The sequence below is a fragment of the Alligator sinensis genome, unplaced genomic scaffold, assembly GCF_000455745.1.
Source record: "Alligator sinensis unplaced genomic scaffold, ASM45574v1 scaffold123_1, whole genome shotgun sequence".
Lineage (NCBI taxonomy): Eukaryota > Metazoa > Chordata > Crocodylia > Alligatoridae > Alligator > Alligator sinensis.
Window position 1 is genome coordinate 2,674,951 of NW_005841985.1, and position 21,310 is coordinate 2,696,260.

The 21,310-nt window shown below is 40.6% G+C and overlaps 1 protein-coding gene across 9 annotated transcripts in view; it reads right to left on the minus strand.

Annotated features, from left to right (window-relative positions):
• Positions 1-21,310, minus strand: part of LOC102381386 (cAMP-specific 3',5'-cyclic phosphodiesterase 4D) — a 431,023-nt gene that overhangs the window by 9,419 nt on the left and 400,294 nt on the right. For all 9 annotated transcript variants that reach the window (XM_025201141.1, XM_025201143.1, XM_025201135.1 and 6 more), the window contains 5 exons: positions 14,880-14,973; positions 8,937-9,109; positions 7,732-7,830; positions 7,472-7,636; positions 4,232-4,331 (listed from right to left, as the gene is read on the minus strand). In XM_025201141.1, the coding sequence (XP_025056926.1) occupies positions 4,232-4,331; positions 7,472-7,636; positions 7,732-7,830; positions 8,937-9,109; positions 14,880-14,973 (631 nt within the window). The remainder of the gene's footprint in view (positions 1-4,231; positions 4,332-7,471; positions 7,637-7,731; positions 7,831-8,936; positions 9,110-14,879; positions 14,974-21,310) is intronic.

Here is a 21,310-nt window from a genome sequence, read left to right on the forward strand (position 1 = left end):
CCTGAGTCCAACAGCTTGCTCTGTCCCAGGCTTCCTGTATGATACTGGATGAGTCACTTAGTACAGTACCAGATGTTTAAGGATATTTAGGGGTGCTTGCAGATGTAAAACAAACAAACAAAACAAAACCAACCAACCAAACAAGTGCTTTACTTTAAACTTGGGATGTTCTGGGGCCATGCCCAACGCATGTCCAGAGAGGCAGCACGTTACTTCAACCCAGCTTGCCTGATGTCTGTAAAGATTGTGCGCTTTAGTGGGGCTTTTTTGGCACTTTTATCTAATAGCTGATTGAATCAGCTTTAGCTAAAAGTGCCAAAAAGCCTCGCTGAAGTGCCCAATCTATATGGACGCTGCAGAGCTGGGTCGAAGTAAAGCACTGCTTCTTTTGGTAAAGCACGGGTTATTTTTAAAATATTTTTTAACATCTGCAAGCAACCTAGATGCTTAACTCTGTTTGATGGGTTTAGCAATGATTAATGGTAGCTAGGTGCCATTCTGCCTTGGAGTGTTAGGATCTTCATCTCTTTATATCTTAGTTCCCCATGTATGAAATGAGAATAGTAATAAATAACTAACTCACAGGGCTGTCACGAGGACAAAAGACTCCCCTTGAAATCCTAAGCCTCTGATCAGCCAGCCAGAAAGTGTCAATTAGTGCTGGATTTTGCTGATGGGGAAGTTTGTCTATCCACAGTTACTGGATTGAGACAATCATCTCATTTCTTAGATGCCAATCGATAACTTTCAAATTGTCAGTTGTAACTGGGTTTTGCATATGAGTATGGCCAAACATACTTTTAGGTACTTTAAAAAAGGAGGGAGAACGGCTGCTGGTTGGGAGCATGAACCCACTGATACCATCTAACTGTTGCATCTACATGATCCTGTAGTGTTACAGGTTACTTAAATCACTCTGACTCTGAATAAAGCAATAAAGTATGTGCACGTGTGTCTGCATGAAGAAAGCTAGCACACTGTAGGGACAGTGTGTGTGTGTGTGTGTGTGTGTGTGTGTGTGTGTGTGTGTGTGTGTGAGAGAGAGAGACAGAGAGAGTGTGCGTATGTGTGCATGCATGTTACCATGGCCAAAGCCAGGGTTTTGGCAACAGTGGCTGGGCTGTCTGCAGTGGCAGACAGTGCTCCAGCAAGAGCTGGGGTGCTGGCAAACAAAGCAGCACAGCATTCAGAGACTCTGGCACCATGGCCACAGGTCTGGCAAGGTGGTGGTATGGCTTCCAGTGACAGCCAGCATTCCAGCTTTTGCCAGGGCAAAAGCAGCCCTGCAGCACTGTGATCAAGGCCATGGCAACAGGGGTGTGACTTCCTATGGCAGCACCCAGAGCCCCAGCTTTAACCAGGGTGCAGGCAGCTCCATGAGTAGCATGGGCTGAAGACCTTTCCCTGTAGCTAGAGCACAGCGGCAGGGCTTTCCTATATGGCAGTCAGCTCCCCAGTGAGAGCCAGGTGCTGGAAACCTAAGAAGCACCATGGGGTCCCACAACAGCAGTCTGAATTCTAGTGGGAATCAGGAGCTGACAGTCCCAGTACCACTGTGGACAAACCCCACCATACCCCTGCTACAACCAAAGCCAGGGCTCTGACAGACGTGATGGGGCTTTCTGTGGTGGCAACCAGCACTCCAGTGACAGCACTCCAGCCAGAAGCTCTGCCACTGTGGCCACAGCCTGCTGAGTCTTTTGCCCTGGCTCTGGCCACAGTGGCAGGCCATCTGATGGCAGTTCTACTTTGTGCTGTTCTCCCAGAGGTGCTGATTGCCACCATGGGAAGCCCTACCACCGGAGCCAGAGCTGACGCAAAAGTTGGTGGTTCAGATGACCCAGGTCAGCAGGCTGGATCCGGCCATGGGGATTTGACACCCCTGCTCTAAGGAGATACACAATTCTCATGGGTTGGTGGTTTCACACCCTGTATTTGGACACATGTTCTTATGAGATGGATAACTCAAATCAATATTTGTGGTCTTGTTTGTTCTTCAGAGAAATAAGAAGAAAATGCATCTCACCATTAGTGGAAAATTTTTAAATATTTGGCTAATGAAAAAAGGAACAATTCGCATTCCTTCTAACAATTTGCAGCCTGTCAAATAGTCCCTAAGTTTTTCTGGGCCACTTCCCCTGTTTTACTATATGGTCCTCTGCTTCATTTTCTTTATTTTCATATCGTTATATACTATGTTGTTTTAATTTTTTGTAAACTGTCAGAATGGATACTATTATAGTATGTTTTTGGCAAAAAATATCAAGTATAAATCATGTAAATGCTATTATATTATGTATAAGTGTTATTGTTAATTTTATTATATTGCTTTACCAAAAGCTGTAAAGAATATGTCTATGTTAATTCCTGAATGGTCCCACAAAAAGCTATAGGCTATATCAGCCTATTCTCAGAAGTATGAAAATTAAGTACTGGTTCACGCTGTTCCTATATCAAAATGAACTGCACTTGTTATCAACACAGCTCCAAAAATCCAGTAACATTTCCAAACCTCTCCCTTGCTGATGAGTCACTGAATTGATTTCCACTATAGGGTAGCCCTACGACAATTAAAGCACAAATAGATTCAAACAATGTTCAGTATCTTATTTGAACCTGCAACAGAAAAAAAAAGAGTCAAAACTAGATCTCTGCCTTAAACCAGGCTGCTAGGTCAGGTTTATGGCATTGTACCACCAGTACAGCAATCTCAGACCTGATTCCATAGTTTTTCCCCGGCTTTTTCTCCTGACTTGCTCAGACTCTTAATGTTATTTCAGATGTGATATTTCTTGTCAGCTGTTTAAAATTTGCTTGGGATAGTTAAAGAAATAACATTTTAAATAGGAACTTACACTGATCTAGATTGTACTGTCCTTACTCACCTTAGGATATGGACACATGAGCAATCCACTTCAGTTTAAAAAGGAATAGGACTTTACTGTGTCAGCTGCTCTGTGGTTAGTGCACATGTGTGAATTCTTATCTTGTGGTAAATGGAAACTAAAGAAGAGAAGCTTAAGTATTTATGAAAGAAGGTTAAACTCTCACAGAGCAGCTAACACAGGGTAAAATCCTGCCCCTTTTTTACCCCAAAGTGAATCAGTAGTATAATTAGAAGTGGGCAACCAGGGCATGGGCCTTGGGTATTTATTATGGGAGACACTGGAATGGAGGCAGTGGGAACACCAGAGAAGCAGCAGTGGACTGTGCTCAGCACAGGCTCATTCAAAGGCTGTTAGTTTCAGCCACATCAATCAGAGGCAGATGACTCTGCCCGTCGCCCGTCACGATCTCTGAACAACCCAATCCCACCCCCCCACAGTTCTTCCTCAGCTCTGCTCAAGGAGAAGAAACAGCTAGCTATGCCTCTATGCTAAATTGTTCATTCATTCATACCCAAATTGTATGAACAGTCTCATGGAAATCGCTGGGTCTCATTTCGTCAGGCTCTGTTCAGTAAATATATGACAATCTGGCTCCTTTGAAAAAAAGATATGAAATTAACTAAGAAGTTAGTGCTTCAGTCTGGTAAAAAATTGGGAGCATTGCTGTAATACTACACACTAAGCAGAGAAGAACCAATTACTGGTTCATTGGACCTCACATTCAGGAGTGGCAATAGATTGGTTCATGTCCTTTGCTTTCTGGTCTATCTAATCGTCAGCCAGAGGCTGTGGAATCTCACAAGTGGTGGGCCAGAGTTTTTGCCAGAGCCTGATAGATAGATAGATAGATAGATAGATAGATAGATAGATAGATATATGGTAAAACTATCACAGGCAGGAAAAAAAGGATGAGCTCTGCACAGACTATTTCAAAGAGCCCTACAAACCCAAGGATGTTGACTGTTTTGTTTCCTCCTTCCATTGTTTCATATTTTATTTTCTTTAATTTTCTAATGTTGTTCTTGTATATATTTTTCTCATTTAATGAAAACTGTACACTTTTCTTCCAGAAGAACGAGTATCTTGTCCTAATGGGACTAAGTTTTGTAGTTCATCCTCATGTGCTTGTGCTTGAGCACTTATCACAATAAATTGATTTATTTCTAGGGTTAAGTTCCATGCAAAAGAATAAACAGATTAAAATGCAAACACCTATATGAGTTCTAAGAAAAGGTAAATATGGATATGCAAAGAAAAACAGGCTGTGTTTTTATTTGCAATACAGAAATGTTACAGAACGACAAACAGAGAACTTTAAATGCTTTCTAAAAAGCCATACTTACTTGTGTTGATAAGAAACTGGTTTGAAACTCCAGGGTGATCTACATCATGTATTGCACTAGCAAAAATTGCTGCAAGAATCTCTAAATCGGTGAACACTGCCTGGAAAACCATAAAATAGAAATTACAATTATTAACCAAAGAAGCTACCTTTTCATGAAAAATACAGTATATTGACATTATCTCTTAAGCAAGAAAAGAAAATATATCTTGCAATGTGATTTTAACATAATAGGTGTTTTTAAAAATCCTTTAAAAATAGAAACCATCATAAAAGTTTTGGAAAATATTCCATTACATCTGTGAAACATTTCGGGTCTGTGTACAAACAGCTACTTTTAAATATAAATGTCCTCATTTTTAGGGTTGATGGGAGGTGGCAAGAGCACTGAATTCAATGGGAGATTTTTTTTTCAGAATTTTTCCAAAAGGTCATTTGTGTTTTGATTACTAAATATAGAATTCAGTGCCTAAACCGTAACACCAAAGTATGAACTAGTCGCATCAACATTTTATCATCTGGCATTACCCCAGGTAGCTTATCTGTTTTGCATTGAACATGCCTATACTGCATGATAAACATGGAAAACCATAAAATGTTTCAAACAAGCATGCCTCCCAAGTAATATTACAAGGGAATGGTTATAATTTATGATTTATTGCATCTGTAGGCTGCAAAGCATTTATCCTACCTCTGACTGAATCTTCTCCACAAGGTCATTATGAAAACAAGAACACAGAACAGGAATGGATATCCTGGACACATTATACAATCTCTTTCATAAGCTAATCAAACTCTTAATCTTAAAAAGTATGGCCACAACAGTATGCAGGCATGCAGGAAGATGTTTGTTTTCTACAAGCTAAAACACTGCTGAAAGCAGGCTGTGAAGAGCAGCTGTATTGAAAAACCAAGTGATGCTCCTGGCAATCAGGGTGGCTTCCTGTTGAAGTAAGTGGTAATGTAGCTCCTTTTGCAAGCAGGACCCTTCTCTGCTATGAAGATCTTTTTCAAGATTTTGTGGAGAACGAAGCATTCCTTGAGATACAACTACAGCCCTCAAAATAGCCAATTCAGTGAGTAGGTAAAAGAGGAGGCACTTGGCAGCTTGGAACATTGGGGGTCTTTACACGTGCCTCAGGGGGGAAGAGCAAGTCTCTGAGAGCCACTCTAATTGAAGTGCCTACAGTGTCTTGTGTATTCAGTGTCCCACGCTTCAAAATGGCATTGGGGGCACTTTAACTAAAGCTTGTTCATCGCTGCCATTTTGAAACACAGAGATGCTGAATACATAAGATGTGGAAGCTGCTGGAGCATGCTAATTAGCATGCTCCAACAGACTTGATTAATCGAGTCTGCTCTGACGTGCTGTAATTACAGTGTCCCCACATGTGTACAGGGACTTATTGGACCCCATGAGACAAAGGCCAAAATGCAAATAGATGCAAGTGAATGCAAATCCTTCTGAGTCACTATCATTTCACCCGTTTACATCAGCAGTGAATTTGTTCTCAACACTCTACTAGAGAATGCATAGGCTTGCTAAAATAAGCCTGGAATAATGCTCCATTAGAGCCTAATAATAGAAGTGGAAAGAGATTCAAACCTTTTGTGAGCTTCCTTTTACCTTACATGTGTTAGCTCTTTAAACACCTCATGTAAAAAGCATTAATTAAATTAAAAACATCTGCATTTAATTTTTTTTTTGAAAAACAAGACAAATCCATTATGAACAGGGGTGCTCACCCTCTCGCCTGCAGGCCAATTGCAGCCTGTGAAGGCACAGCACCTGGCCTCCATGGGAAAGCTCCCTGCTAGAAAACTCCATGCACAGCTCACCATGGATCAGGAAATTTGGTGGAGGGGGAGCAATGGCCATTTATATGGAATACCTTCCCCCTGCCAGATTCCCAACCCCAAGCTCTGCGAGCCAGTCAAAGCCAGGCTGGGCCCCCTTCCCTCCCTGGGCCCCACCCACACCCCTTTTTCCACCATGGGGCTGATTTGCAGATGGACCATGCTCCCTTCCCCCATGCTGGGCCAGGTTGGAGCCAGGACATGCCCTCTTCCTCACTGTGGGTCCAGGCTCGGGCCAGCCTGCCTCTCCATATGGCCAGATTGTGCCCACTGTCCTGATCCTGGATGCTGGATCAGAACCACCATCTAGGGTGCAGTTGGACCAGGCACTGCCCATTCAGCCCACCAGGGAAAAATGGTTGTGCGCCACTGCACTAAGAATGTAATATAAGTTTTGTGCTTCCTGACAATTTTAATATTTGTATGGTGAACTCAGCTTACAGAACTAGAGGTTAAAGAAGCAGAAAAATACCAAAACAGTCATTTCTGACATAAAATATGCTGTATTTCATTCATGCTCAAGGAAAAAAAAAAAAAAAAAAAAAAATCACATCCTGCCAGCACCTTCCCGGCATAATTCCTACTGGTCTAACTGAGAGTGCCACATGGTAAATGGTGACGGGATATGGCCAGGTACTTACTTAAATTGTGATTTTCCAAGAAATTAACCAAAAAAAATTAATAAAAATAAAATTCTGGCTTCCTGGTGGAAGCCAGCAGTCCTTGCTACTGCTGCAGCCTGGCCTTGCAGCCTGCCCAGGAGGAGAAGGCACTGGCTGGCAGCACAGCATAAATGGCAGGAGCCAAGATGGCAGCTGAGGGGCAGGGCCACACAAAGGGCAGCCAGCAGTCAAGACAGCAGCTGCCCCCTTGTCCCTCCTCCCCCTGGGACCCCTCTACCAAATCAGGACCGAGGGGTGGGGCCTCTCTGCCAATCAGTATTGAGGAGCAGGACTGCCATGAAATGACCATGAAATTGATTCTGTGGGCGGTAAAAATTGCTCTCTCTTGCAGCAAGTTATGTAGGTCCCTAGACATGACCTGTAGATACTAAGCAGATGATGGAAACAGTTTACATAATTATGGTAGCAGTGGATGGATAGTATTTGTCACCAAACACGACAGTGGTTTTAAAAAAAAAGGTCCTGTGGCATTTCACATCATATATAAAAGTAAACAAACATGGGTCTATACTAAATGCCTTTAGACAAGTATGTTTCAAGACTGAAATTTCAAGAATTTCTATTATCAAAAAAGGCAACAGGATTGCAGATATTGGAGTTATTTACATTTAGCTTAAAAAGTTTCTGATATTTTGCAAATGTGCGTGTGTGTGTGTGTGTTACCCTCCTTCCCGTACTCCTTCATCTACATGTGCATTTACCTCTAGAGCTGGGGTTGATAGCAGCACGTGCGTAGACTGAACAACATCTGCAGCATGTATGTTATTGTGATATGCAACATCTGCATGATAATGATCTTCCAGGGTCATTAAGTATGTTATTAAAGTATCTACTGGAATTTTAAATGTTTTTAACAAATCTCGTTCCTGGAGGAAGAAAGAGAAAACAATCACGTTTATATGGCACATAATGATTGCTGGGATAGGTAAAGACCATTAGGGCCCACTTTCATCTTGCCTACCTGAAAAATGGTGTGCATGATGACAGTCAGAGGTCGGTTCCCAGATAATTCTGCTATTCTGAAAACATGAAGGCCCCACTTGTTCACATCTTCTAGTTCCTAGAAGAAAATCAGGCAACAGAAACTCATAAATCTACTACTACAATTCCCAATTATTTCTGACTAAAATAACTACAACAACAGACTCACACAGATTTGAGCTAGCAACCTGGTTGAGCCACTGTGAAAATAATGTTAAATGTTCTGAAAGGGTAAATACTTCTACCACTAACCTCATTAATATTTGAATTTGCAGCTACCAGCTTTCCAGATTATAACTCACTAGGTGGCAAGAGTCTCTCTTTTAAGTGGATTGCTCTAGAGGGAGAAATGCTACAGCATCTTGAATGAGCTGAACTGACACATTTTGCTACTTCACTGCCCAATAAGGGAAAAAGGGAAAAGGGCAGTTAGAAGAAAACCTCCAGAGATGCTAAAGGTCTACTGCTCTCTCACTTATTGTGTTTATTCTCAGAAAAATGTTTAAATAAAGTGGGGGAGGGGAGGTGTCCTGAAAGCATAAAATTAAACAGATTTAAAAATGTGTAAATCCAAAAGTGAATGAAGAATTAAATCGTGCACCAATTGTTATATTACTGACAGGGTAACTTTACTATGTGACCCAATATCCCGGGAAATTTTACTTTTAAAAGATGAGGGCAACTGATGTACAAAATGAAATGATGCAACTGCAGAAAGGACTTACAAGGAGGGATCCAATGCCAGATGCAGTTGTGTCATTTCAAACTGATGCTGCTGCTACGTATTTCGATTCCTCTCATAGTATCTGTTATAATAAATGTTTGCTTTCAATTCTGCTGATATTATTGATGCATACATACCTCAATAATACATGCACAATGTTAGCTTACTTTACATTACAAACTCTTTAGCTAAAAAAAAACCTCCCACTGAAATCCTGTTGGTGGAGTTTTATTACACATTAATAGCCTGATTCTTACTTCACTTATTTTTTCACTGGATATGATTTACAGAAATCTCGGTGAAATCAGCATCTGATGATAGAACTTGAAATCAATGGCTGTATAAAGAGTATGGAATAATACCCTAGAAACCATTTGTCTATCACTAACCTTTATTAAAATAGCATGATAGGGTGCTGGGGCTGTGTTAGACAACAGGTTAAGACATGAAACATTCCTCACCTTGGCAAGACCGTCTTCTTGATCAGTTTTAACTCCAAATCTGGGGATACTAGAATTAGTTAAACTGGAGCTATGCATCAGTTTTTTTACTCCACTGATCTGGGACATCGGTCTCTTCTTTTTCTCTTTCTCTTTCTGTGTTGGAGAAGGTATTTCCACTTCATGTTGCTTGTCTGTAAAGAAGAGAGAGAAAACAAGACTGAAGATCATTTTCCATACTGATTAAAAAGAATATTTCATCCACTTCAGTGTTAAGATTTATTTATGCACATTGCAAGACTTCCAGAAAATACTATTTTCTAAACTAAACTATGGAGATCCTGCTACAGATGAGCCACATTCCCAATTATTGCTCACTAAAAATAACCCAAAGCAATTAAGTAGAATAGAGACCAACAGAGATAGAAGGAGGCACAGCTTTATTCCCAACATTGTTCTATTCTTTCTGAATTGGCTTTGAGAGTAATTTGTGGCTGTGCCTCTCTCGCTAGTAATTTGTATGGATGTAGTCTTTTCTATGAAAATAAAAGTACTAGAGGAATTCCCATAGCATGGAAAATTCCCAAAGATTTAAACTTTTGAACTGGAACTGGCAATTTTGTTTAAAAAGGCAAAAACAATATTTTTTTCCCAACTTTTTATTATGTTTTCTAGGCCTTAAGACTTGGATTTTGATTCTCATGTATACTAAGGTTTTCTATGCTAGAAAGCTCATGCCATAAATGTAAATCCACCTAAGGGAGACATAGTTTATAGCAGAGAAAGTTGTTCTGACACTATAACTTATGCCCATTCCTAAACAAAATAAGCTATACAGAAGAAACAAACTTATACTATTATAACTACACTTACATAGGAGCTGTTGCCAGGATAGCAATGTTGGTTAGGGGTGCTGTTTTTTGTTTTTTTTTCACACTCCTAATCAAAAGAACTGTGTCAGAAAAAACTTTTTTTTAGTGTGGACCAAGGCTGATGTGACTTCATGCTGCACTGCTGGAGCAAAAAGGGCTTAAAATGGGGGTATATTACACTTGAATCCACTTTAAGGTCCTTTTACACTGTAAGAATGATAAAAAGTGTCTATCATAAATAAGAAGCAGCACCTTTTGAGTCTGGATTTGATCATGTTCAATTCACTTGGAAATGGGTCCCTTCAACTGCTTCCATTTTAACAAATACAAGCAGATGGAAAACAACAAAGTCTGGTGAAGGTGAATACTAAACCTATATTTTTCTAATCGGTAGAACTTTATATAAAGTGGTATCTCTGGCCTTCCTCACACTTAGAAATCCCTTTCCCTTATTCTATGTAGCAGTAGGATATTCTTAAATGCAACAGATTCTAAAGTCAGCCTAAACGTGACTTGCAAGTGTCTGCAAAGGACAGAAAAAGTTTCTTTTTTGCTTCCCCATGAAGTATAAAAGGAAGTGAGGGCTTTCCTTTTTAACAACTGAGAAATAGTAAGAGAAGCAAGTCACTATTTTCCCATTTTTGAAAAAGGATTCTTTAATTGGCAAAGGACTGATGAGCTGAATGTAACCTTTTTTTATCCCTCAGATGAAAAAACAAGATTTGTGTGCATATGCATGCATGCAGTCTTTTGCAATAGAAAGTTTTTCTTCCAAATGTTTGTCATTAATTTGAAACACAGCTTTTTTCAAATGTTCTTTTTAAAAGTGGTGTGTAAAAAATTTTAAACATTCAAACTAAAATAATCATCTCACGCTTAATTTTTCTAGTTCATGTTTTGTGATGAAAACTACAGTATGGTTCTCCAAGGAGACCTCTGGCAAAACTAGGGAAGTCAGGACTGATATTTTTAATATAGAAAAGCATGGGAAAAAACTTAAAACTGCTTGAAAACAAGCAGAACAGAGATGAATGAGGCCTTTATAAAAAAAATAAAGTATAAACTTCCCTCCTCTTGCACCATTCATCTTTAATGGATAAAGTGAAACTGCATGGGGACAGCAACTGTATTTTCAGATTACTGCTTGCCTCTGCAACTTTCTGGATGTTTACCTTTCAGGTGCCTGCACTTACAGAAATATATGGAGAATTCCTGTTAGATCACAGCAAAGGACAATGTAAAAATGTCATCAAGTTTGAGCCTGGAGCACTGAGTTCTCTCATTCCCCTCACTGTTCTTCACTCTTCTCATGGGACCAATCAAAAAAAAGGGTGGGGAGGGGGGGAAAGAAGGCAGGGGGAAAGGGCATTTAAGTTCTGGACTGGTGAAAACTGACAACAGATGAAGAGCAGTGACTCGTGTGCATGTCTTGATGTTTATAGTTTCAGTCATATGCACAAATTTTAGATCCATCAAAGGGGTGGACTATAAACTGAACTGTCAGATGAACTCAAGTGAAAGGAAGTGTCTGTCTGAAAGATTTTAGATTTGCTATGGAATTCCGTGGGATTTCCTGATGTTTTCTTAAACAGCCTAAGCTGCAAGTCCTGGACCCTTTTGTGTTTAAAGCAAGATCATTTAATGTATTGGTATTGTTAGTGGTATTTCTCCATATAGCACTGGAGAAATATGCAGCCACAAATCAAACCGGTTGATAGATTCTATCCTAATTTTCCTATAAATATCCTGTTATTACTGAAAATTGCATATATGCTATGTGTTTCTTTTAGGACAAATGGACTGTGCTTTTAAGCAAAATCCCAATTTTTCTCATGGACTATTCCTAGCTTTCAAGTGTTGGCAGGGCTATAAAGGCTCAGCAGATAAGCTGAATATTGAATACAGGGAAAAAAACAGCCAGAGCCGGTTAATAAGAAACAGAATGATTTACATTTTCAGTTAAAAAATATTTCCCTTCCACATATTCTGTTTCTAAATTTGTAGAAATAGAAATTATTACAATAGAAATAATACATTATTAATATATTACATTTAAGGCACAGTTCAATAATTACAGTATTTCTGTCTGTTGTAATGTCACATTTGTATTTCCTCTATAATATATTGCTTTTTTCATTTGATTGCAACCACAGAAAGACAACATTCAGGCTCAACAGATTCTAAGAGTTTGTTTCTCCAGAGCTTTTTCTGCTTGCAGCATGGAGGTTACATGTGAAAGACAGAGAGCTACATGTCCTTCTTTCTGTCAAAATGAGTCTTAAGGTTTTAAGTGAAAGCCTGCAAAGATGTCAATATCTCAGTCTTGTTAGTCAAGGGATGCGAGAGGCTTTTCTAAGTGGGTCATCTCCTCAGGCAATCTTATCCTGAGATCTTAAATGATCCTGAGCTTCATCTCTAATACAGAATGAAAACTTTCTGTTGGGTGCATGAAATTCAGTGGTACAGACGATTCTCTCACATTCTACTGAAACACTGGGTAAATTAAATAGACACCATCTGAAGTAATTAAAGAAAGTAGGATAAAACTGATTTTAAAGAAACATGGTAGCAAACAGTGCAAAAGTTGGTGAATACCAGACAAATTTTATTTTAACATATCTTTAAAAAAAAAAAAAAAGGCTTGGTCTCCTAATCTAGACACAGGGTCAGTAACATATGGCTCATAGGCCAGATCAGCCTGTGGAGCCACTGGAGCTGGCTACAGAGCTGGAAGGCTTTGTCTCTGCACCCATACTGGGGCTAGGCAGTGAAGTGCAAAGCTGGAGCCACACTGCTGGAAGCTGTGCCAACAACACTTCTGCTTTTTCCTGCCCCCCACTCCCCAGTTGTAGCATAGACATAGCTCCCAGCTGGTGGGGAACCAAGTGGGGGCTGGGCAGCTTCTAGCTGTGCCTGCATGACAGGCAGGAACATGGGGGGCAAACAAGAGCAATGAAAATACAGCTTCCATCTGCCTGCACCCAGCATAGCTCCCCACTCACTGGAAGCTGTGCCCCCCCTGCAGCTGAGGAACAGAGTGCTGAGGAAAAGTGGCTTTAACAGCCTGAGCACAGTTTCCAGCTGCCTGGCCATGGTGGAGCTCACCTCTGCCTAGAAGCTCCTGGTTTATGTTAAACGAGTTCCCCAGCATCCCAGATGCTTTGCAGCTCTGGGTGGGGCTGTCTGCTCCAAAGAGCAGAGCTGGCCCTGCCCACCTGCTCCCTGGCCAGAGCTCCAGTGGAGACTGCAGGTACAGCAGGGTCTGCCTGGCTTTCCCCTGCCCCACCTCCCCCTCACTGCTCAAGCAGGGATCCCCCCTCCCTCCCTCTCATCTCCCACAGCATGGACCCCGGCATGTGGTATGCTAGCTAATGCTGAGAGAGAGAGCGTATGTGTGTGCGCATGCGCAATTTCACTGGGACGGGCAGACAGAATAGTGTCGGCTTATGGTTTTTTAAACTAATCAACAGGTCAGATGGTAACATCCCTCCATTCCTTCCTTTGAAAAAGCTATTTAAGAAGTGCTTAAACTACTGAGAGAGGCTTTTGCTTTCTTGACGGACTGATAAACACTGCTGATAAACACTGATAAATCCTTCTGGCTTGCTTGCCTGTCAATTTAAAAGCTTCATATCATCAAGAGATGCATGCACTGCACACAACCCTTTTGCTTCAGGGTGCTAGCCCAGGGCTGTGGCCTGGCAACACTCTTGCCCCTTGAGGAGGGAGAGGGGAAAAGCCTAGGATGGTGCAGGCAGGGTTGGAGTTTACACCCCTCCCTAATCAGCGCATCCTTCTGGGGCCTGGCCATGTTCCCCTTCAGCTTGGAAATGTGGAAGGGCTGCTCTAGCACCTCCTGGCTTCTTGCTTGAGCCACTGTAGGCATGTGCCTGCATTTTTTCAGTCCAGGAGGAATGTCTGTGCAGTTACAAACTGGTTCAGCCTAGCCAGGCTAGACTAACTTGCAAAGATTGAATCAATTCAGGCTCAGGCTTTTTGAATGTCTGTCCCTAGCTCTAGGAGGTTCAGGAAAGTGATGCCAGCTTAGCTCCTAGCAGCCTGGCCTGGAACAGATGCATGCAAACCTGCCAAAGCTACCCTGAACTAAGCAAACCTGCCAAAGCTTAACTGAACTACAGCTGGGTTGTTCTGGCTTGCAGCCTGAAAAGGTTTCCAGCCCCTGATCTACACAGACATGTGTGAATATAGGGGCCAACGCAATCTTAAATTGTGTGCCTGCAAATCACATTTTAAATCAGCATATTGATTACCTAACCATCTTCAATGTCTGTGTGTACAGAGCATTGTTTTTATTTATTTGGATATAAAAAGCATTTTCCATTTTTCCCCACAAAACTAAGCAGATAGGACTTTAGAGACCTATTCTATGGACATCTTTACCCCTACTGATATGGGGTCAGTGTTTTCAAGTTCCTGCCCTCCTACAAGCTCTGTGCTTGAATACACTTTCCTAGCAGCAATCTGTTCAGACACTGACTGACTCAAGTTGATCACCCTTCCATCTCCAGACAGGGAGTGCCAATGGACCACCACTGCATACTGGGATTCAAGTGAGCATAGAAAGCATAGTTATATGCTTTCATCAGGCCAAGAAACCTTTACAGTATGACTGCATACTTCCCTATTGGGCAGACTGGTAAAATGTTGCAAAGATAATGTTTAAATATATCAAAAAATGCATAATGAATCATTCCTGTTCTTCTATAAACAGCCTGCAAGATTACTCCATGTTAACCATAATACTGGGTGGAAATACATATATAAAGGTCTTTAACAAGAATACTTTGTTAAATACATTGTAACATTCTGAGAAAAATAGGAACACAAAATGTGTATGTGGAATAATGTGTACAGGGAAGCAAGATAAAGAGCTGCAAACTAATTTAATCAATTTTTCTTGCCACCAAATACTGGACAGTGCAGTTATAAAATGCACTCACTTCTAAAAAGAGAAAACAAAAGGAAATGGTATGTAGTTTAATCCATATCCCAGCACTGGGGAAAAAGCATGCATGCAAAACAAGCAACAAAAGCAACACCTTAAAGATATTCACTTCCATTGTGGTCTTACCTAAAAATGTGCTAGATATATATTCCGAGACCTGATTGCCAGACCGGCTCATTTCAGATAAGTGGGTTAGCTCCCGGTTGAGCATTCTTTTAAACTGAAAAAAGGAAAACATAAAAAGCATCTGTTAATGGTCACAAAATATTTAACTCATAATGAGAAAATTCAATTTGCGTTTAATGGAAACAGGAATACAGTATGTTCTGGAATAAATTGGAAAATCAATTGTCAAATTATTAACACTAAATAATACCAGTTTACCCATTTACCTCTTCATGGCTGGCACACTGAATTCAAAAACAGATATTTCCCAACTATTTGATTTCAAAGAGACTAGGCCCCTTTTAAAAAAATTTAAAAAAACCTTTAAATATAGGCATGTGCACAGACAAATATAAATTTTTTGCATTCTTTTTTATTTTAATTTAGAAAAAATAACATTTTAATTGTATTTATATACACAGACATACATCTTTGTCATGCTAGGACTATCATTTTTAGCAAATGTCTTCAAATTCCTTGTCTAATCTTTTCTCATGGGAGTTTTTTTTTCTCTTTGCCCTAGCAGTTAGTGTTCTCCATATATAGCTTAACTAAGATATCTGTGAATTCTTGTTATTCATATGAATATTAAATCCTTTTTAGAATTTTATGCCCTTCTTGTGGCAATGAGTTCTGCAGGTTAATTACATACTGCATAAACAACCCCTTGAAATCTGTTATCTTTCTATATCACTGAATGCCTTTCTCCTCTGGTATTATAAGGAACAGTAAACAGAACTCTGCCGTGTTATTAAAAATTGAACTATTCCTTCAAGCATATGTTAAAACTCGAATTTGTCAGCATTGAATTTTATGTTATTGTGCTAACCTTTCACCTGGTTTTATGTCCCTTTAAAATTGCTCCCAGTCTTCTCTTGTCTCAACTAAACAAAACATTTTGTTCCTCACTGTTCACCATTTTTTCCTGTAACATTATGAAACTAGACAACTGGAACATGGCACTTAATATTTTCCTGTGTTAATATCTAATCATTCATTCCTGTTTACTAGAAAGAAGCAAAGACTAAAATATTAACCTCTCTATATCAATGAAGTGTTTCTTCAATGAAATCTTGTACAGGGAATATTTAAAAATGACTATGTATATCATTAAATTAGCATGATGATCACAGTATGCTACAGTAAAGAGGGGTTTTGTTTGTTTTCTTTTGCTAATGAAGCGGTATATAACAATATATTATCAGTGACTTGCTATCTCTGTTACTGTTGCTATCATCTTGACAAATAATCAGCTCTGAAAGCTCTCATAACAAAGACTGAAGTCTATCCCTGTCACAAGCCAAAAGCTCAACTTTGATCTCAGTGAGAGTATACTGGCATGTACTGCACATGCTTGCAAAATTAGAAACATATTATATATGCAGAGTATGTATTTTACAAACTACAAGGCAATATGTATAAGGAAAGATGAAACCAGCATGAACCTTAAAAGCTTAGCCCAGACCTGAAGTTGCCAACCCTAAATGTTAAAAGCCATGAATGAGTCAGTCAGAACTCCCCAAAATCATGCAACTGGGTTAAAAATCATAAGGATAATTTAAAATTTAAAACCTTGTGGGTTTTTTAGCTTTATTGTGCAATTAGATCATATATTCAAGCTTTTCTTTAAAACCAAGATGGGTAGAAACTTAGTTTTAAAATAAATGATTTTGTTTTGCATAATTTTTTATGTGTGATCAAGGCCTCTGGTTGATGTTAATCACATCTTAAATAGTAACCTAGGTACAAGTTCAGGCAATTAGTGGTGAGGCAAAACAGGAAACAAGCCACAAAATTATTCCACAAAATGTGTAACAACTTTGTGGCTGGTTTTCATCGCACTTTAAATTGAACACGTGGCAGGGTCCCACTATGCACCCTGACGGCAGATGCATTACGGGGCTTCATTGCCATTCCCCCCATGTCAGCAGACTAACGGCTATGCAGTGCAGCCCTGCATGGGGCTGTACCCCACTATTTTTGAGGTACCAAGTCAGGGGAGTTCAGCACTGGGGTCAGGGATGCTGGGTCATGGGAAGCTGTGGGGCTGCATGCAACCTGGCAGGTTGACTGCATTGTCCTGAGCAAGACACATGATACATCCCAGCAACATGAGAGATTCCCTGGGATGGGAAAAAGTTCCCTGATCCCAGGGTCCCCATGCACCAGGACCTTTAAAACACATGTGTGAAGCCTGGCTGCACATGAAATTTTTGATATCCTCAGTGAATGGGGACCCCAGGATCTGGGAACCTCTCCCAGACCCCAGTGCACCAGGGTCTTAAAAAAAAAAAAAGATGCATGTGTAACTGAGCTTGGGACCCCACTGAAGTCTCAATCTAGTTCTGGTGAAACTGATTGTCAGTCCCAGACCCAGGACTGCACCAGGAACCCAGCAGCTTTCAATTTGCTGGTGCAGGGGGAGCCTGGGATCACAGGCAAATAGTTATGGGGTGACTGGGATCTAATCCAAATCACAAGACTGGGCAAGACTATGAGTTGTATCTGTTTGCAATAAATTAAACTCTTGACATTAACTTAACTTCCCCATAAACAACTATACCAATCCTGACAGTATTTTAGCATTTTATGTTATTGTGCAAGCAAAGTGAAATGTACTTGTCACCCTTATTAAGGGGCTTAAATACATTTCTAGATGACTAATTTCAGCATCTGAATTTGAACATTTTAATCTGCTATTTTAAGAAAGTTGGTCTTCTAATAACTTCTGGACATAGCTTGTTCAGAAAGAGCAGAGCTATACATTACTAATCTAAGTATTTGTTAGGATTACATATGTAATCAGAATCATACTGTTAGAAATGAAAGGGCTCATTCTAATCACCCAGTCAAACACTGTCTAAACACACTTGTACAGGCAAAAACACAAGGAACAATGTCAAAAGTCTAAAACAATACCACTTCCCTTGGTAGATTTTTCCATGGCATATCTAACTTTCAAGATTTTTTCCCCTCGATGTTTAGTCTAAATTTTCCCTTAAATTTTATCCAATTAATTCTATTATATATTTCTCTGGACAATTTTATCTTCTACCTTTGTTAACCCATTTTTGTAGATGAAGCCCAGCCATATTAGTTCCCTTCAGCACACAGAAAACACTGTTCCAGAATTTGTGTTAGCCACGAAAAATGCCAAGGAAGCCTCCAGGCTTTCAACAGCTTCACAGCAAGTGAAGTGCAAGCAAGTGCAGAGGCCTACATACTGTACTGGTCACTTTTAAAATAGCCACATTGTATCACACTTGCAGAGTATCTTGATCAGTATTTTCTACCATCCTGGCATTAGATAACAGAGATATTATATAAAGTTCCTAACTAATGCTACCCTGGCACAAAAACAAATAAGTTACTAACAATATACCTGAAATACTGCCCCCTAAAACTTCAATAGGGCAAGATTTTACCCTGGGCCTTCAAAGATGACTTGGCAGTATAAGTTCCAAGTCCATTCCTTCAATTAGCACCCGTATTATAGATACATAACCAATATGGCTCTTGAGTTGATGTGGCACATTCATTTACAAAATATGGACTGGAAAATAGTTTAGAATATTCTTAAATTTTCTTTTCCAATTACATTTGACCAAAAAAAAGAGACCTAGCTTATCAGCCCATACATGTGTAGTCTGATATTGCACTGCTACAGCCTGGGGACTTGAACCAGTACAGCCTGGGGGCTGACTGGCTAAGCAGCAGCTCTGCAGAAAAGGACCTGGGAGTTACAGTGGACAATAAGATGGATATGAGTCAGCACCGTGCCCTTGCTGCCAAGAAGGCTAACAGCATACTGGGCAGTATTAATAGGAGCATTACCAGCAGATCATTACTGCTGCTGTATTCTGCACCAGTGAGGCCACATCTGAAGTACTATGTTCAGTTTTGGGCCCCCCACTACAGAAAGGATGTGGACAAGTTGGAGAGAGTCCAACTCTCCAAATGGCTCGGGGGCTGGGGCACATGATTTATGAGGAGAGGTTGAGGGAATTGGACTTATTTAGTCTGAAGAAAATTAGACTGAGGAGGGACTGGATAACAGCCTTTAACTACCTGAAGGGGGTTCCAAAGAAGATGGAGATAGATTATTCTCAGTGGTGGCAGAAGACAGAACAGGCACAATGGTCTCAAGTTGCAGCAAGGAAAGTTTAGGTTAGATCTTAGGAAGAATTTTCTCACTAGGAAGGTGGCGAAGCACTGGAACAGGTTACCTAGACTAGAGAAGTGGTGGAATCTCCTTCCTTGGAGGGTTTTGAGGCCCGGCTAGACAAAGCCCAGTGATCTAGCTGGGGCTGGTCCTGCTATGGGCAGGGGGTTGGACTAGATGACCTCCTGAGATCCCTTCCAAGTCTAATTTTCTGTGATTCTATGATTCCAAGTTCACTATAAATTCAGATTTTTTAAATACTGTATGCAGTTACTGACTTTGGAGAGAAAAAAACACTTCTTTTCAGCAAATAAAACTAGGGAAGCTGTAGCTCCTAAGGTAAAAGGTATTTGAGTTCATGATGAACAGCTAGATAGCAATAAAATAATCCAGGCATTTTACTTGTTGTACACTGGTTTACTATAGTTGTGTGTTATTTAATACTCTTTAGTTAAAAAATGTGTGTGTTTAGTATTTAAAAATGCACTATTAATATTTTAAAATAAATAATTTATGCCATATTCTGTCCGGCTGGCTCTCACCATCTTCAGTTTGGGCTAGCTGTGCACTTCAAAAGGCAAAATGTTACTGTGAATCATTAACTTTCAGCATGTTTGTGTATTAATACATTATTTTACAACAGAACTTTGCTTAGTGCCCACATGGCCCAATGCAAGGTCTAACTGCAAATCACACAGTTCTTGCTACAGGTATGTACATTTTCAGAGCCTGCCAGAAAATGCCTCTTAAATGTTAGAAACTTAGCTAAAATGTCTATACTCTGTCTGTATATTTGTAACCTCCAGAAATAACAACATTCATCACTTAAGAGCTTGTATGCTGTATGCACATTAACTGATCAAAGAAAACTAAATAAAATCAATAGTATGAGAAAACTCTGGTACTTCAAAATAGATAAATTAAAAACAGAACAAATCATTATTACTTTTGCTGAGGTTTAAATTTATATTAAAAATGGCTACTGTACTTTTTTTAGCCTTTTTAACAATAAACTTTAAACTACCAAATCTATCAGTAGGAATAACTATTCACAACATCGTATGCAACTATAATATTGCCCTCTGCCAAGGACAAAGATTTTGACAGACAAGTACTTGGAATCCTCCTTTATACTGTGCCTTGCAAGGAGAATTGATGAGGGATTTCCCCACTTAAGCTTCCAGACCTTTGAAAGCAAAAATTATACGGGTACATGCAAAATGGGGAGGTACATGCAGTCTCAGGAGGCCTCACGTCTGTACACTAATGCACGTAGTATGGGGGGCAACCAGGAGGAACTTTGCCTTCTGATTGCAGGGAAAAATCCAGACTTAGTGGGGCTCACAGAAACCTGGTGGGATCCTACCCATGACTGGGCGGTGGGCATTCAGGGATACACAGTATATAGAAGGGACAGGACTGGGAGGAAAGGTCGGGGGGTCGCCCTCTATGTCAAAGAGCAACTCACATCGTCAAGAATTAGCCTTGGGGCGGAGGAAGATCAGGCAGAGGCACTATGGGTCAAACATCAAGGGGGGCAAGGCGAAAGGGATCTTACGGTGGGTGTCTACTACAGACCACCCTGCCAAGGGGTTGAGATGGACCAGGATTTCTCAGTACAGCTTATGGACACAGTTGGGTCTAGGGATGTGGTTATCATGGGGGACCTAAACTACCCAGATATCTGCTGGGAGGAGCAGTCAGCCAGGTCTGACCGTTTGCGTAGGTTCCTAGCTGAAATATAAGACCTCCACCTTATTCCGGAGGTGCACAGCCCCACTAGGGGAGATGCCTTGCTGGACCTGGTCTTGGCCACTGGGGATGACCTGGTGAGGGGACTGCAGGTCCTTGACCACCTGGGTGGCAGTGATCATCGCCTGCTGGAATTCAACATGCAGCGCAGGGTGTTGAGGGCTTATACCAAGACTAAAGCCCCTGACTTCAGAAGGGCCAACTTCAATGAATTTAGGAGATTAGTGGGGGAGGCACTGAGGGCCCAAAAGGTAGAGGAGATGGGAATCCATGAGGGATGGTCGTACCTTAAGGGGACGATCCTCCAGGCTCAGAGTGTGACAATCCCCGAGAGAAAGAAGGGGGGTAAGAGTGCTCTGAAACCCCCATGGCTCAGCAAAGGCATTCGAGAATGCCTAAGGGCCAAAAGGGAGGCATACACCCGGTGGAAGAGAGGGGCTATCACCAAGGAGGAATACTCCTCCTTGGCCTGTGAGTG